This window comes from Corvus moneduloides, chromosome 18 (assembly GCF_009650955.1).
Source record: "Corvus moneduloides isolate bCorMon1 chromosome 18, bCorMon1.pri, whole genome shotgun sequence".
In the NCBI taxonomy this organism is placed as follows: Eukaryota; Metazoa; Chordata; class Aves; order Passeriformes; family Corvidae; genus Corvus; species Corvus moneduloides.
In genome coordinates this window covers 6526312-6542679 of record NC_045493.1, presented here as the reverse complement: position 1 = coordinate 6542679, position 16368 = coordinate 6526312, and the positions used below count along the sequence as shown (strand labels likewise).

At 40.3% G+C, this 16368-nt stretch overlaps 1 protein-coding gene across 1 annotated transcript in view; it reads right to left on the bottom strand.

Moving 5' to 3' along the window:
• MAPK1 (mitogen-activated protein kinase 1) overlaps window positions 1-16368 on the bottom strand; it is a 39529-nt gene that overhangs the window by 10541 nt on the left and 12620 nt on the right. The window contains exons 2-7 of the mRNA XM_032128460.1: window positions 11842-12024; window positions 10616-10805; window positions 5121-5237; window positions 3280-3394; window positions 2600-2731; window positions 321-430 (exon numbers count right to left, since the gene is read on the bottom strand). Of these exons, the coding sequence (XP_031984351.1) occupies window positions 321-430; window positions 2600-2731; window positions 3280-3394; window positions 5121-5237; window positions 10616-10805; window positions 11842-12024 (847 nt within the window). The remainder of the gene's footprint in view (window positions 1-320; window positions 431-2599; window positions 2732-3279; window positions 3395-5120; window positions 5238-10615; window positions 10806-11841; window positions 12025-16368) is intronic.

Below are 16368 nucleotides of genomic sequence, written 5' to 3'. Positions count from 1 at the left end.
AACTACAGCCAGTTCCGATTCAGGGTTTTCAAAGCATGATCTGATGGCAAACTCAGTCATTCTCCTCCTTTACCCCAGACATTATGAAACCAGGACACATGAGCTGAGAATCTCCATTTTCTAGAGAGGACACCTTAGCATCTATTTATTGTGTGGCATCTCCTAAGTGTTGTACTAAAGTGAGAAATACAAATTTTGGTTAATTGATGCAATTCATTTTTCAACTCCATCAGTGCAGTAGAAATACTACCCTTAAACTAAAGCAGAAAATAATCAGCTATATCATTTTATCAATGTTTACATTTTAACAATGTCTTTACCTCATCACTTGGATCATAATACTGCTCCAGATATGGATGGGCTAAAGCTTGCTCCACTTCAATCCGCTTATGAGGATTAAAGGTCAACATTTTATCCAACAAATCAAGTGCTAAGAGGAAAAAAAGTGAGCAAGAATTTAATACACACTCTGCAAAAAGTGTTACAAGCCCTGACCTTACACAGACAATACTCACCACCCCAAGGTCTATGCTAATGACAATGCACTGCTGGAGCTCCCCTGCTGTAGCAGCACTGGGACCTGTAACTCGGGCACAGGAGCTGTGCCTGCCCCTCTATCGGCATTCCTGGGCTACAACAGCCTTGGGCACGACCTGCTCCAGTGGAGGTGTTACCCTGCCCAAGGCCCTTCAGCCCCAGAATGGATGTCGAGGCAAGAAATGCAAGGAATCCTATGGTACAATCTGGTTTTAACTACAACAGAAATTAAATAGATTAGACTTTTTCTTCTCTCAGAAAAATGTTTTGGATTTTTGTGCCAAAATCTAAACTAAGATGGAGCTTATCTGAAAGAAGTAATTATGACTATGCTCTTATTCTGAAAAGAAAACTTGGCTGTTCTGGAAAATATCCAGAAGTCATTAGGAGTTCCAGATCATCACAGGGAAATACTCTTGCCCAACTGGCAGCACAGAAGATACTCTCCAGAGAAGATGCATTTATATTCATAAGATTCAGGCAAAATCTGTTGAAGACAACTCGTAAATAATCTATAAAGAACCTGAAGATCCAGTAAGACAAGAGAGTGAGGTCTGGTGAAACTCTGGATGGACATCACAAGTCAGAGCTACTGCAGTTGGTCAGTGACTTTGCCTGTAACACATTTCCCTTTTCCAAGAAGAGAAAACCAGGAGCAAGAAGCCCTAAGATATCTGCAGTATCCCAAATTCCATCACATTTCTTCTCCTCACCATATCATTTATGAACCAGAACTTTAACAGAGGCTTCTTGCTGCAGCACAGCAGTTGCAGCTTTGCCCCAGGATGAGGAACACACCTGTGACCTCAGGTCCTTGTGCGGCTTGGGGAGGGGGGATGCACCATCACCATCACCCCACCACTGAAGTGAGCTCCTCTGGGTCTCTGCAGTAGCCAGCACTGCACAAGAGACCCAGCTTCATTCGAAGGCAGCTCCAAAAGCCTCAGCCTTGCACTGCAATCCTCACTCGGTGTTTCGCTGCAGCTCCCTCAGCTCCCGTGCTCACCCGGAGCTGGAGTGTGTCGGGCACAGCCCTGTCACTGCCCTGAGTGACAGCCAGCTCCTGAAAAGCTGCCCTGGCACAGCTGCTCTCGGGGTGCCATTGCCAAGGTGCCGCACCAAACGGCACATCCCCCCTCAGCTGAGGTACCAGCACTGCTGCCATCTGAGCTGTCAAAGCCCACGGGGAGGATTCTCACATCGATGAGCACTGTTATAAAAGCAGAATAAATCACTGCTGTTTCCCTCAATGACAGGGATAATCAGCTCCATACAGTTCTATCTGCAGAAATCAGCTTTTACATGGTAATTCAGTACCTGATCACATCCACTAACAGTAAATTATCATATCAGGTGAAAAAGAAGCTACTTACGAATTGTGCTAGAGCAGGCAGAAGAGCACTGTACTGTGAACACAACCACCCTTAAACTGTATGGAGTTGAGTTTAAAAGGTAATAATAGCTATCTAGCAAAACAAAATCATATTTACCCTTTACTAAAGCCTTGTAAGAAAGGCAACAATTGTTATATTCCTTGCTTTTAGAACTTTTGCTCCACTTATCATAACTGAATTTTTTAACCCTTTAAATTTTAAGCTCTCATGGTGCCTAAGGACCCCACTCACTGACGAGACCCTGTTTGGCCTACAACTGATGCACAGTCTGCACAAACTCTACCCAGGGCAGCGGCAAGCAGCTGCCTCCTATCTGATGTTAAAGACAATGTTCAAGACTTGTTTGATGCCAGTGTCGAAATACAGTGCCGATGTTCAGCACTTGAATAATGTCCTGTGCTTCCAAAGACACTGACAAGAGTTTGGATTTTACATGTAAGTTAAAGACCAAACTCCACAACAGACAACCTCAGAGTTACTAAAAATTGAATTTAAAAGATTAACTAGTATGAGGACTTTGTGCTGGTTTATAACTGTATATTAGATATATAGTGCTATTTTAAGGCACCTTCTTGTTCTATTTCCAATATAGAGAAAGATAAATTCTTAGGTTATAAAAACTCCCATCCTTCCATTACTTTGACACAATATAATAGAGCATAAGATACCTTTGGGGTCAGCGTTTGGAAACAGCCTGTTCCATGGTACCTTATTTTTGTGTGGTAAGGAAAGCAAGTAGTTTCTGGCCTTTAAATTTATTATACAATTCAAATCTTCTTGGGAAGGGGATCCAAGTATACCTAAAAAAAAGAATACAAACAATAGTACATTCTATGAAAAGCACATTAATACAGTTGTATCATATCTACTAAAACTCAGTATTAAAACTGCTGGGAAGGAGATTCCAGACCAAATGTTTTAAGAATATGAAATACCTGAGGAGTTTTTAGAAACTTTTACTAAAAACCAATTTTTTTAATAAATAAATAAATGCATCTGAGTTTTCTAATGATCTGTAATCTCTTAAAAAAGATCCCAGTAAGTGGTGTACCTATAGAAATTTTAAAAAATTTGACCTGGACCTAATAATATATAAGCTTTTTAAATTGTTTTGTTTTGTTTTAAAAATGCATCTGCTGACATAAATAAATTGGTAAGTATTCTCTAATTGTCCCCAAAACAATGATTACCTGTAGCAATTGCTGCAAAAATAACTAGAGGGAACAGATGACACACCAGCAGAGCCACACCTTACACACTGACCCACTGGAGAAAGACCAGCCCAGCTGGCAGAAATGATGGAGAGAGACAGATGGATGTGGAAATGCTGCTTTTCCATAAAGCTTACCAAGAATATGGTTAAGTTGGTCAAGGTAGTGTTTTCCTGGGAAGATAGGTCTGTTGGAGAGCATCTCTGCCAGAATGCAGCCCACTGACCAGATGTCAATAGACTTGGTGTAACCCTGCAAGTGAAGCAGAAACACATTTTTGTCAAATTTTTGCATAAGAGCAGAAACAAGTTACTTTAGTAAATTGTGGAAGTGCACACAAATCATCTTTTTCCTCTTTAGATTAGTCATGCTTGCTCATGATGATTTGTTTTTCTGTACAAATGAAATAATTAAGAACCATATATCAAAACAGTACTTTGAAGGGGTAGCAAGAACTGAAGTCTCCAAGAGATGCTTTTCCAGAAGGATTCTTTAAGTTTAGCTAAATCTGTTACCAATTGCAAATCGTTGAGATGCCCTAATTTTACAGCAAGTTTAAACTAAAAAATTTTGGAAACCAGGTATTCTTAATTGCACAGCCCCTGCCAGCATGCTGAACACGGTGAAAGCAGCCGTCCCTCCTGAGGGGACCTAAGCAGCACTCCAGGAAGAGGCCTTTGGCAAAGGGGGGAAACAGCCAAACCAATCGTTGTTGGTTGGTTGCCCTGTACAACACAACAGGCAGGAAGAGGGGAAGATGCTGGGAGGAGGCCACACCATAACGGGAATGGAACAAACAGAGGAATATCCACATGTATGGATAACCCGTGCCATCCACAGGAAAAGGCACAGCAGTGACATCCAGCAGTGACATAGACCCACTGTGCCTGGCCTGCTGCCACTGCTCCTCCCTTGGGAGGGGCTCTATCCTCACTGACCCCACAGCCACCGGGCATCAACTCCTCAGGGTGTCATCCCTTCACATTTGTGTTCAAGGCACCATAATTATAAAATTAATCACTCATTAAGCCACGAACTTTTAAGCTGACCACCTCTTACAAACATAACATATCTTCTTTGTAAAATCTTCTGATAAGTGGATGTGGATAGCCACAAATACAGTCAAGCTGCCCTATGCTGTGGCCTCAGTGAGGATTTAAAATACAAGATGTGAATTTAAAATAAGAGAAGCTGGGGGAAAAACCCCTCAATTGGTCAGATGCCTATTTTCTAAAAGTGCCTTGGACACGCTATTGCCACAACAAAATAAACCCACCAATTGGAAAAGCTGTAAATCCTACAGGAACAACAGTCATCCCAGAATATAAAGTACAGCCCCAGGTGTCACCCAGGTGTTTTGCTAACAAGTGTCTGGCCGTGGGAACGAACACAGGGGTTCTGAAGGACACCCACCAACCACAACAGAGACTGGATGCACCTTAAAATGGCCACAGAACACAACAGTAATTCCAAATATATAGAAACCAAAGGAATGATTTCATGAAGACTATGGGAATGCAATTAAGACTGACACATAAGAAGGATCACATGCCTTCATTCAGAATTAGATTCACCCTCATTATACACTCTAAACCTAAATTAAGATGTCAAGATAATATTAAGGCAACATTTGCAGCCTTGATGGAGGCAGCAATGGAATGCTCATTCCTAGCACTCGTGTCCTGCTCAGTGGCACAGCAACTGATGGAAGCAGTCTCATGACTGGCAAGGAACTGGAGGTGTGGAAGTGGAGCACGTGATTACTCAGTTCTAGTATCCAATAACTGATTCTGGAATCACACTTTATTGCAAGCCAGCTACAGCTTTATTGCAAGCTCTACTGGAAACCCATGGTCACTTCTCCCCAAGACAATGTGTGCGTTCTGATCCTAAAAACTCAGAAAGGAGAAGCACAGTTGGCACCCACAAGGGAATAACCAGCAACAGCAGCACCACAGCAGCTCGCTGTGGCCCTTACCTTAGAATTCAGCATGATTTCTGGAGCCCTGTACCAACGTGTGGCCACATACTCTGTCAGGAATCCTGTGTGATCATGATCAGGATCTGCAACGCGAGCCAATCCAAAGTCACAAATCTGGTTTCAGAGAAGTAAATAGAAAAAAAAGGCACATTAGACACACATTTCCAATATTGTTACATTACTAATTCACCACTCCCCAATCAATGATGTAACACCTACAAACGCAGTGACGGCCACCTGTGTTTTTAGGAACAAATTATTGCACAAAGGTGAAGAAAAATGTTTTCAATCAATTACAAAGAATATCCAATTGCCATTCAGGGGCCAGGAAGAATAAACAAGAAAGAGAACAAGAGAAAAAAAGATGTTCCTGGTGCACAATTTATGTTCCACTGTGGGCTTGCTTAACAGCATCTTTGCCAAACAGGTAGTAAGATACACTGCTCCAACCTCTTAGAAATTTGCCAGAAGACATAAAGAAAAGCAAGTAAGACTTCCAGAAAACCTAATTAGCAACCAACATACTTTGTAACCAAGTTCAACACCCCATTTTACAAAAGCTATCATCATAACTGCATCTTTGCATGAAAAACAACCTATCCAATCACGAGATAACGGTATACTGGAGAGATTATAGGCTGTTGAAAGAAGCATGAGCCTAAAAGAAAAAAAATCTCCCAAAAACTAAACACAGGCAAGAAAATATTTCTCAACCCTTTCTCAAGAAAATAGTTTTATCTAACCATGAAAAGAAAAACAAACACTGATTTAGACTAGTGAGTTCAGCAAAAAGAAAAAGGTGGTTTTAGTTATGCTCTAGTAGTGAGGCTCCATGGCTTTCAGAGCTATTTAGTGTCTAGAGAGAAATTAAGAAAATTGAAAATGTGAGGACAGACTGTTGTAGAGCAGAGCAGCTGTTCCTTTCTTACCATCCCAAAGGTCAACGGCAAGATTGTTGAGTGGTACATTAGACACATTCACAAGCTTCTGCTGCCCCCCAAAAAGTACCAGGTTATGATTGCCACACACTGTACTTCCATGAAAGAATACATACTCTCAGGAAAAACAAGCATCAAATGTAGGAGTGGCAAACAGTGGGAGGTTCTTCTGCTACGTTTGTTTTACAGTATTTACTCCTAGATAGTTAATTGTGTACAGTGATTGTACTGAAAATGTGAAGTGAAAATAGGCTGTAGTCAATAAAGTCAGTAATGCAAAATCCTACCAAAACCACAGAAACCTCACTGTGCTGTGGCAGGTATTTCTTAATTTTCCTGTAGGGACAGCCTGTCAGCGAAATAACTGATAGATCAGTTAGGGAAGAAATACTTCAGCTGACTAAAAGCTACATCTGAAAGACAAGATTCAGCAGCTGACTTTTACACAGAGGGTCTGAAGAAAAGGCAGTGATGAATGTCGTAAGCCAAGCTGCATGCCATTACTTTAGCTACAAATTTAAAAAGTAAACCCAACACCCTGAATCCTTAGCAAACAACCCCAAAAAGAACCTTTTTAAGCATGGCAATGTTCTCCCAGGCTACAGGAACACAGCAGCTGCCTTGTGTGCAATTAGCAGCTCAGATAAAGAGACTCAGTACAAATAATCAGAAGAGCCTCCTCTAAAGACAGAAACGAAGAAACTGTAGAGGACAGCTTAGAGACTCCAAAAAATAATTATGCAGCAGGCAAAAATGGTTATAATCTCTTCCTCCTAACCTCAGAAAAAAGCTAGATAAGATTACAGGCAAGGAGACGTGCAGAATCTTAGTGTTACACAAAAGCAAAGTGCAGTGGTTTGCTACTATTAAAACAAAAGAAGAAAGACACTCTCTGGTCCACAGTGAAAAGCAAGAACTGAATTACAGAAGGTGTCTCTGAATCTCTCAACTCAAGTAGAAAAATGCACATGGGATGGAAAGGAAGAACAAGGACAAAGAGTGCTCATTAAAATGACAAAAAGCCCCTGCTGACTGGAGCAGAAACAGGTTAAGCAGAAAAGCAGGAACACCATTAGTGAGAAAGACTTCAAGGTTGAAGCTGTAAGAAAGAGGTTTTGGCTGCAGAACTGACAGGAGTGATAGCACAGAGGGTAAGGGACGCTGGAGATCCAGGGCTCTGCCTGCAGCCCAGGGTGAGGGATGGGCACAGCTCTGGCTGTACCTGAGGAGGGCAGACACTTCCCATCCTGTGGCACCAGGACACACTGAAAGCAGCTGCCCTGCTGGGGGGGAATGTGGGGCCACTGGGCCCGTACAAATGATGATATGTAGCAGGCAAAGCACCAGGAGTTGGTTTTTAGGCTTCTCCACGTGAATGAAAATTAAAAAAAAGAAGAAATCATGTGCGAGCAATATCGTAACAGGCAGATTTTCTTGGCATTTTGGCTAAGTCACAGCAGAGAACAAAAAACTGCATAATGAAAGACCCAGGTATATCAGTTAGTGCTTCATGCCTTGGAGAGACAGTACAGATGCTGCTGAGACAGAAGAAATTACTTCCCAGCTAAATAAAGAAATAAATAAGAAATGCCATCATCCTATTTATATATTTAGCTTCCACTTTTTGAAAACAATGTTCTAGCAATCAGTATCAGGGATGGTTGGGGTTTTTTTAAACAGAGATGGCTTAAAATTGGATGAAGCTATCAAGCAGATGGGAAGATTTAGGAGGATCACGTACATATGACCATTTACTAAGCAAATGAAATGACACCCAAAGGTACTATTAATACAGTGAAATATCTGCAGTTGTATTGTTGAGCAGCCTGTGCCTCTATGTGTGCATTTGTATAAAAGGAAACAGAGAGGCTACCATTAAGTTTAATTGTTACTGATAAGATGGTGGTTGAAACAGTTGCATCTCTAGAGTAATTGGAAAAATCCTGAAACAGACGCTAACCTGCCGTTTTCCTTAAAAAAAAAAAAAAAACAAACCTCCCCCATCACCTTCTTTTCACGCCTGTCACAGTAGGTAACAATTCTCAGTTGTTTTAGTAATTGTGAGTTTTCATTGTGTAGACAGAAAAGCACAACTTACAGCATCACTGTAGTGTGTGCACGTTTTACCTAAGGCAAAGAAGGAGATTCTCAGCTGGAGTAACTTTGAACACTGAAGGCACTCCAACACACCAGTTGAGAACCTTGTTTAAAATAACTTGGGCTTCATTTTCTGAAATATATTAATGCCATTGGCCTACGAAAATTCTATGGCTATGAGAGATTTTATGCAACTTACTTCATTTACAGAACTACAAACAGGTCAAATTGCTGGATGCAGAGAATCATGAAATCAAGTAAAAACCTTTCTAAAAGAGTTAGATACTATTTAGAGTATATTCCAGTCTGTCAGTGGCATGTCAGTGTACATTAATCTCATTCATGGGAAAGATGCCAGGCTGTGAAGGAGAACACCAGTATCTTTATTACACACGATTCTCACTAGAGAGATCCCAAGATAGTAGTTTTCGTGGAATCTTGAGTCTAATCTTCCACTGCAAATACATAACAAGAGACAGTACTTAAGTGACACGATGTACTTTCACCAACTTTCATTCACTGTGTGGTAAGTCACATTTAAGATCTCAAATATTTAGGTCTTTAGCTTTGCCTATGGAAACAGAAACACCTTTAGGTTCTGAACTCCTGCCTGAAGACTTTCAGCTGCTCACCACAAGACATAGGGCTCACAAACACATTATGTCAACAGAGACTCTTACTTTTCTTTCCTAGAAATTAAAGCATTAATACAGAGGTCAAGATCATGTTTAAGGGAGTAGAAAGAAAGAAAGAGCTCGTTATAACCTGTAGAACTGAGAGTTTCAGAAGAGAGCAACAACTCTCTCTCACAATGCCATTAAATAAAGAAGCTAACAGAACCACCACTCAAGATGGACAAACTTTCCACTGACCTTCTTCCAAAAATATGATTTTTAGTATGATTTTAAGTCGTTTGTTTCCACTGTATGCCGTGTTTGAGTTTATGTACCATTTCCTTCATGAAGGGGTTAATGCCTTTGAAGGGGTCTGATGTAATTACAGCTGCTGAAATCCCACAGCAAGAGCCAGAGGTGACCAGCCCAGCAGTGCACCAGGAAGAGCTGACAAGATGCAGTGGGAATATAAAGCAAATTGATCATGCAGCCAGTACTTAGAATGGACCAGCATACACAGCAAGGAATTGTGTGACACTTGGAATTGTGACAAACCTGTACAGCCCACAACTGGTTCACACTTCGAAGAAGGTTATTTTTGTTTTGTGGTTTGTTTATTGAGAAAGTTAGAGCTACACTAAAAAATAAAGGGTAATTAGGAGCAACACAGTATTCAACAAACACAGTTGTACCATCTCAGATCAAGAACTGTAAACTCTGCAATCTCACTCCATCAGTGGCCAGCAGCAAATACATGATGTACAGTGTAAAAGGCAACATATTCCAATGCCTCTCTCATCTTCCTTGGATTTGCCACTGTGGGACTAAACCACACAGAGCACTCAATAAGGTTTTTTTCTGCTAACTTGCTTGGTGTTTTTTTAAAAACTGCAACATCTACCGTGCTCTGTGATACCAAATTCCACAGCTTAACAATGCTGCAAGTAAATTTCACCCGCTCCTTTCCTCGCCCCCCAGCCTTTTCCATAGGTAAGGACAGTGAACACAACTGCTCTCTATTCACCCTCCCTATGCCACTGACAACTTTGTCAAATTTTACTGGATTCCTCTGTTCCTCATGCACCATCTTCCAGCAGAGGAGATCCAGGCTAAATAGCTCTTTGTGATACGGAGAGGAGTACTTTGAATTCCTGGTCTCCTCATATCACAGGGAGAAGTGTGGTAACTATGATCACACTAAAGACTCAAAACTACCGAAAGGTACAGAATGGCATGGTTTTTGTTTTATTCTCTATTTCTGTTTTAATTCTTCACACTTGGTTTGCTTTACTGAATGCCACTAAGCATTGAGCTGACATTTTCCAAGAATCATAACAGCTCTAAGCTCATCCTTCTGTAGTATTAACGAGTACAGAGCCCATCTCTGGAAATGCAAATTAGGAACATTCTCTCCTTAAGTAATTGCCGTGCATTTAATCAGCACTGAATCTCACATGCCACTTTAGCTACCCACTAATACAAAGTCCTTTTCCAACAACAAAACATTAACAGTGTAAACAGAGAAACCAAATCTTGAAACATACCCAGTTCTGAGTTTACTTTTGAGGTAAACATGATGCTGCTTCAGATCAGTATTTTCATCCAGCTTTCAAAGAGGCTGTTTCCAAGTCAGCCTCCAGATGGAAACAGTGATGCACTCATCAACCTAACAGATTCTTAGTCACTCAAATCTTGATAATTATTTTATCAAACCAAATAATGTTTTGGCAATCTTTCCAGGACAAAAATCACATTAATCCCCAGTAAAAACCCCATATTCATGGTTATAGCAGTTCATTTACAAAGACCATGGCAGGAAAATCTGTAAGAAATTTCAACTCACCTTGAGATCACATGTGGTGTTAAGCAGCAGATTTGAAGGTTTGAGGTCACGGTGAAGCACATTGGCTGAATGGATATATTTTAACCCTCTCAGAATCTGGTAAAGGAAATAACAAATGTGGTCGTTGCTGAGGTGTTGAGTCTTTAAGAGCTTGTAAAGATCTGTCTCCATAAGATCTTGCACAATGTATCTGTGAGGCATTAGATGTAAGGCAGCAAAAAAACTTGGGTGTCATGTCAGGTATCAACACACAGTACCCAAGGAAACTTCTAGAACTTTTTTTCTCTCTTATTTGTCTGTTTGATGATAATTATGAAACTGCGTAGTTGATTCTTGCTTTAGAAGTTTGGAATCCAATCAATCCTGTTGCATGATGCAGCCCTTTACAGAAATAAGAGGCACCAGCATGTGATCCTCTCAAATTAATCATCATAAACCTCTATTTCTTCATAGTAGAGCTTGACTTTTATTGGAATCTTAATTTCATCTGATTCCTATCCTGCTTGCCAAGAAACAAAGGTGGTTTCTTGGTTAATGAATAATAAGCTTCCAAGATACTTGCTTGCAGTTGCATAAAAGCATGAAGGTAGAAGATCTCATAACTTCTGATCAATTTACTCTACCATCTCCCCACTTAAAAAATTCAGCTGTTCTTCTCTACTATATATTTATTATGCTACATTGAACACAACAGTCCTTTTCTTACCAAAATTAAATCCCAATATACTCAGTCAGCTGATTTTTTTTACACGATTGCAATGAAAATTAAAAGAAGGGTTTTTTTTTTTCTGCTTTGACAGGAACGAGTTAAGTAAAATTTTCTTCCTCCTTAATTCAAGAAAATTTGAAACAATTATAGCAGTGTCTGGCCATTTTACTTGCTCCTCAAAGCAACCAGTTCTAGCAGCAGCTCTATTAAGAGCATATATAGTTTTAGAACTATGTGACTAAACTAAATCTTCTCTACAATGTTGAGTTCTTTGCCTTGGAAGATAGGAATTAACATTTTTTTCTTTTCCTGGAAAATAAAGAATAAAACTAGTGTTCATCAAATTTATAAATTTATCTACAAACTGATCAAATACTATTAACTTCCCTTTTTATTTACAATAATAGAAGCCAACTTTTACTAAAATTTAGGAAGGAAGAGGATGAAGGGGAAGAAACTATCAAAAGAGAGAAGACAACCATTACTAATGATGCCAAATAACACTTTGAAAGGATACACATCTTTCATCTGTTCAATAGTTGGAGCTCTGATAATGTCATTTATTCCAATAATATTCTCATGCCTGAAGCGCAGTAGGATCTTGATCTCTCTCAGAGTTCTCTGGCAGTACGTCTGATGCTCAAAAGGACTGATTTTCTTTATGGCGACTCGAACTTTGTTGACGTTATCATAAGCAGAACTAGAAGAGAATCAATAACATCAGTTATAAGGAGCATTAAATTCATTCAATTCAGAACGAAAGAATGTGAATTCAATTGAATATAGGGCTGGTGCATTTTGTTTACATTTACTTTTATCAAATGAGGAGAGGTGACAGTGACACACATCTTTTAGTTTGGCGAACTGACAAAACACTTGTTCTTTCACCAGCCCATTTGGGTCTCTACAACCATTGGCTTTCCCAGCTGACTTGGAGTCTGCTGATTTGTGGGTACTGCACAAAGGAAAAGGTATTTGTCTTCTTTATCAGCCTGTGCAACAACCAAGCCTGAGGCTTTTTCTATACGCTGTAATCATCAGAAGTTTGAGAAAGTTCATCTTACTGCATTCATGTTGGGGTGCAGAAAAACCTTCAGCAATCATCTTTCAAGCAGCAGAATTCCACATCCTGTGTCCAACTCCCACAGGTAATACCAATTGTCACCATCTTTCACACTTCCATCAATTTACACTGTTGACACCCCCGTAACAGACACGAAAGAACAAAAGGGATGGAGACAACATCTTTCCAAGTTCAATTCCAAAGATAACAAGAGTTTGAAGAAAGAAAGCTGTATCCAGGGACACACAAGGAGGGGAAGTAGGCAGCAGCACAATGAGGATCACATTGTGACTGTGACCTGCAGTAAGGAACTCACTGCCTCCTACATTTACAAGGCTGTCTTTCCAGGAGCTTAGAACTCCATTCCCAGCTACACCAATAAATAGGTTCAATACATTGTATTTCTGTTCAACATACCTAAGCATTCATGAAGAATATCACAGCGTGAGTCTAATTAAAGTCTTGGTAAAACATACCTAATCTTCTAAAATCTGGACTATGAATCCTTACAAGTTTTAGTATGTTTTCTACAGTCTTGTTAATATGAATGACAAACCATCTCATTATCATAGCTTCTACTTGTATTAGAAGTATATGATAATTTAGTAATTAGAATTTAGACATATATATATATATATGATTCTTGTTCCAACTCAAGCTCACTACTGCCCCATTAGGAAATTAAAAAATAATCAAGCCTACATTTCTGTTAGCCCCAACTATTCCATATAAAAATATAAGCATACTAGCCAAAGAGGCTTCACATCCCACCAATTTTCTATAATTGAGTCCCAGAACTTCCTTTGAAACTCTTTTAACTGGTCTTACTCTGCTGAGACATCCAGGTACCTGGTGACCAGGTAAAGCAGAATCAAGTACAAAAATCCAGCTAGAAAAGGATGCCTCAGAGGAATTCAAATGCCTGGCCACATCAAGGCTCTTCTACCACTAAGCGGAGATATGGTGCAACAAGGTGTTTTTGAGATGGTACTGTCACCACTGGATGCAAAGGAGTTTAAAATTTCTCACTTTCATTATTAAAATTGACATATAATTCAGTCAATTAGGGTCATCAGTAAGATCTTCATACAGCACATGCATACGTAATGACACCCTCTTTGAACGGTTTTCCCCACATAATCCCTTTGACCTGCCTGCATCCCTAACCCTGGTCTGTACCCACAGACGGCACCATTTATTTTCCTCTAGAAACACTGAACTCAAATGCTCCACGGGGAGCTTTGAAATGCCACATGCTGAGCAAGTATTCATTACAACTGTTGCTACTGCATATGTATAGATAACACATTAGCAGTTCCTCAGTCCCAAAATAGATAATAACCAAGTGCCGTAAGTGGAACTTGGCATCGCCTCCAAGAGAACTTGGGCTCCAGTAATTTTCTTAGCTCATCACCTGTGGTGCTTACAATAGACCAGTGAGGTTGGTCACAAGCAGAAAACAAAACTAGAAATAACTCTGAAGCATGAACATCCTGGATTTGGGAAAGAAATGGAAGAATCCTACGGGCCATTTCATCATTATAAACAAACCTCTTGCCTCCTCCTTTGTATTGACTCGAGCATTTTTTCTGCCACAATGCAGAATCTTACTTCCTTTCAAAGGACTGGACAGCAGCATCTATGCAGAGTACAAAAAGGCAAAATGCCAATATTTACCAGTTGATGCTGCTTAAATAAAAGCTCCTAGTCTCTTACAACACTTGATAAATCAGTTATTGCTTCTCAAGCAAAGGTTGTTTATTGATGGAAAATATGTATCTTTCCTTGTACAGATTAATGAACATGAATTCTTCAATTAAATATACCAAGATTCCCCCTCTTGTAGCTGTTTCACCTACAGTCCTTAAAGCATTTTCTTAGCAAAAGGTTTTTTGCTGTTATTTAGAAAAGGATAGATAATTTTGCATTCTGATGGTTCAACTATAATACACATGATTCAGTGAGGAAAAAGGCTGCGTATTTGGAGTAAAGATGCAATCAATTTCCTCTCCAGGGTACTTTCCCCATACAGTCATTCTCTCTTTGTATCAGATCTCCCCACATTAACACACCTAAGCTTTCGTTGCCTCAGCTGATGAGAGCAAAACTGAAACACTGTCTGGTTGAAACATTAAAAGGGACACTGGATTTATTTCTGATGTCACACTTTTTGAAAGATGAGCCTTTCTGTAACATGATTAAACATCCAAGGGATTATCTCAATTTCTATGAGCAAGAAGCTAATCATACAAGCAGTCAGGTACACTTGCTTGTGCGTAATATTTTAAATGTCATGTATAACACAGGTACACTGAGAAACTGTATTATCTAGTTAACACCATTTCACATTGTCAGTCACAGCTCTTAAAGCACATACTGCTTTAAGTAAACTCTGTGACCCTTTAAAAATGCTTTCTCAATTTGACACATACTATAGAAAACTGTAAAAGCTACATTAGACTGAACTTTAGTGGAACTGAAGAGTCAGGCTACAACCAGACCCCTATTTGGCCTATGAAGCCATATTGAAATAACCAATTGACTATGCAGGAAACACCATAAACTCACAAAACTGGGTCCTTTGTAAGACAGACTGAATCATTTCCCAAGCTTTCGCTTCATCCAACTGTTCATTGCCTGCCACCAGCATTTACACTCTCCTCTCCAGAGCTCTGCTGAAGAAACGCGCTGCTCATAGTGTGCATTTTAGTGTTTGCAAACAAAACCACTCTGAAGGTGCAAATGCAGGCCCTGGTGCATCCCCCCCTGCAGCCCATGCACCGGCTCAGCTCCGCGGGTTCATCTCATGGGTTCGTTCCAGTCTCAGCCGGAATTACAGATCTCATCGTATGACTCCTGATCACCCGTACTCCCCCTGCAGTCCGACCAGGATCAGCTCCACAGCACATCCCATCCGCCTCCCAGCGGATCCTAAATTTAGATTATTTGTATTCTGGCAGTGCTGTCCCAGTGTGCACAGTGTAATGTATTTGTCTGGGCTGTCAGCTTCTACTAAACCTCACAACAACTGGTTATATTTGCAATGAAGCACTTAATTGGGACATCTTCTGAAGTCAGGAACTTTCTATTATCTTGACTTTTTTCCAGAGAAGATAAAAATCTGTAAAGTGCGAACAACAGTTCCCATATTAACAACTTTTAGAGTGCCAGTTTATAGCTTTCTAATCGTTAAGCACACGTACTGATCATTACCCACAGAACTGTACCATTATGATGAATCTAGTCACCAACACTTTAAATATTCAGATAGAAGGATTTATTTCCGCCCCAATCATGTGCAGCCTCACAAGCTGAAGCAACCATTCAGCTGTGAGTGCTATTTATCTCTAATGTGATAAATTTAAATGCAGATTTTGCAACTGCCCTACTGTTGTAGCCACAACATTACTCCTGTTTCAAGCTGTGGTTAGCAACCTATGACAACCTGCAATAGCACTGTTATTTAGATACTTTTGCAACATCATGTGAAAATCAGTACAAGCCCCAGTAGCAGAGTTTATCGTTCCTGATTTTAAATATCTTGTAAATATATAACAAAGTTTTGACTAAGTAAAACATCAAGCGCAACTGTACAAAATAAACAAATGAGCATTTATAACCCAAGAAGTTGCACCACATAACTTTTAAAGCCAGTTTTTATCCTTCTACTCTCTGGTACCAACTTCCTTTTTAAACAGAAGCCCAGGGAGGGGCTGCTTCCAAGAGCAGTGACCAGAAAGGCACCGCAGCTCTGAGCTCTGAGCCCACAGCACTGCCGGCTCAGGGGAGGGAAGCTTTTCACCAGGCACATGTGGCCGAGTGCCAAAGCTCAGCCCCTTCTGCCCACAATGCCTGCTGCATGTTCTTCCACCCATTCCTATTCCTCGCAAGTTTCATTTGGGGCAGAACGGGAACAAGTGAGGGCATGCTGCAGCTGCCGGCAGGAAAGGAGCCAGCTCCTGGCAGTCCCTGCATCCCACA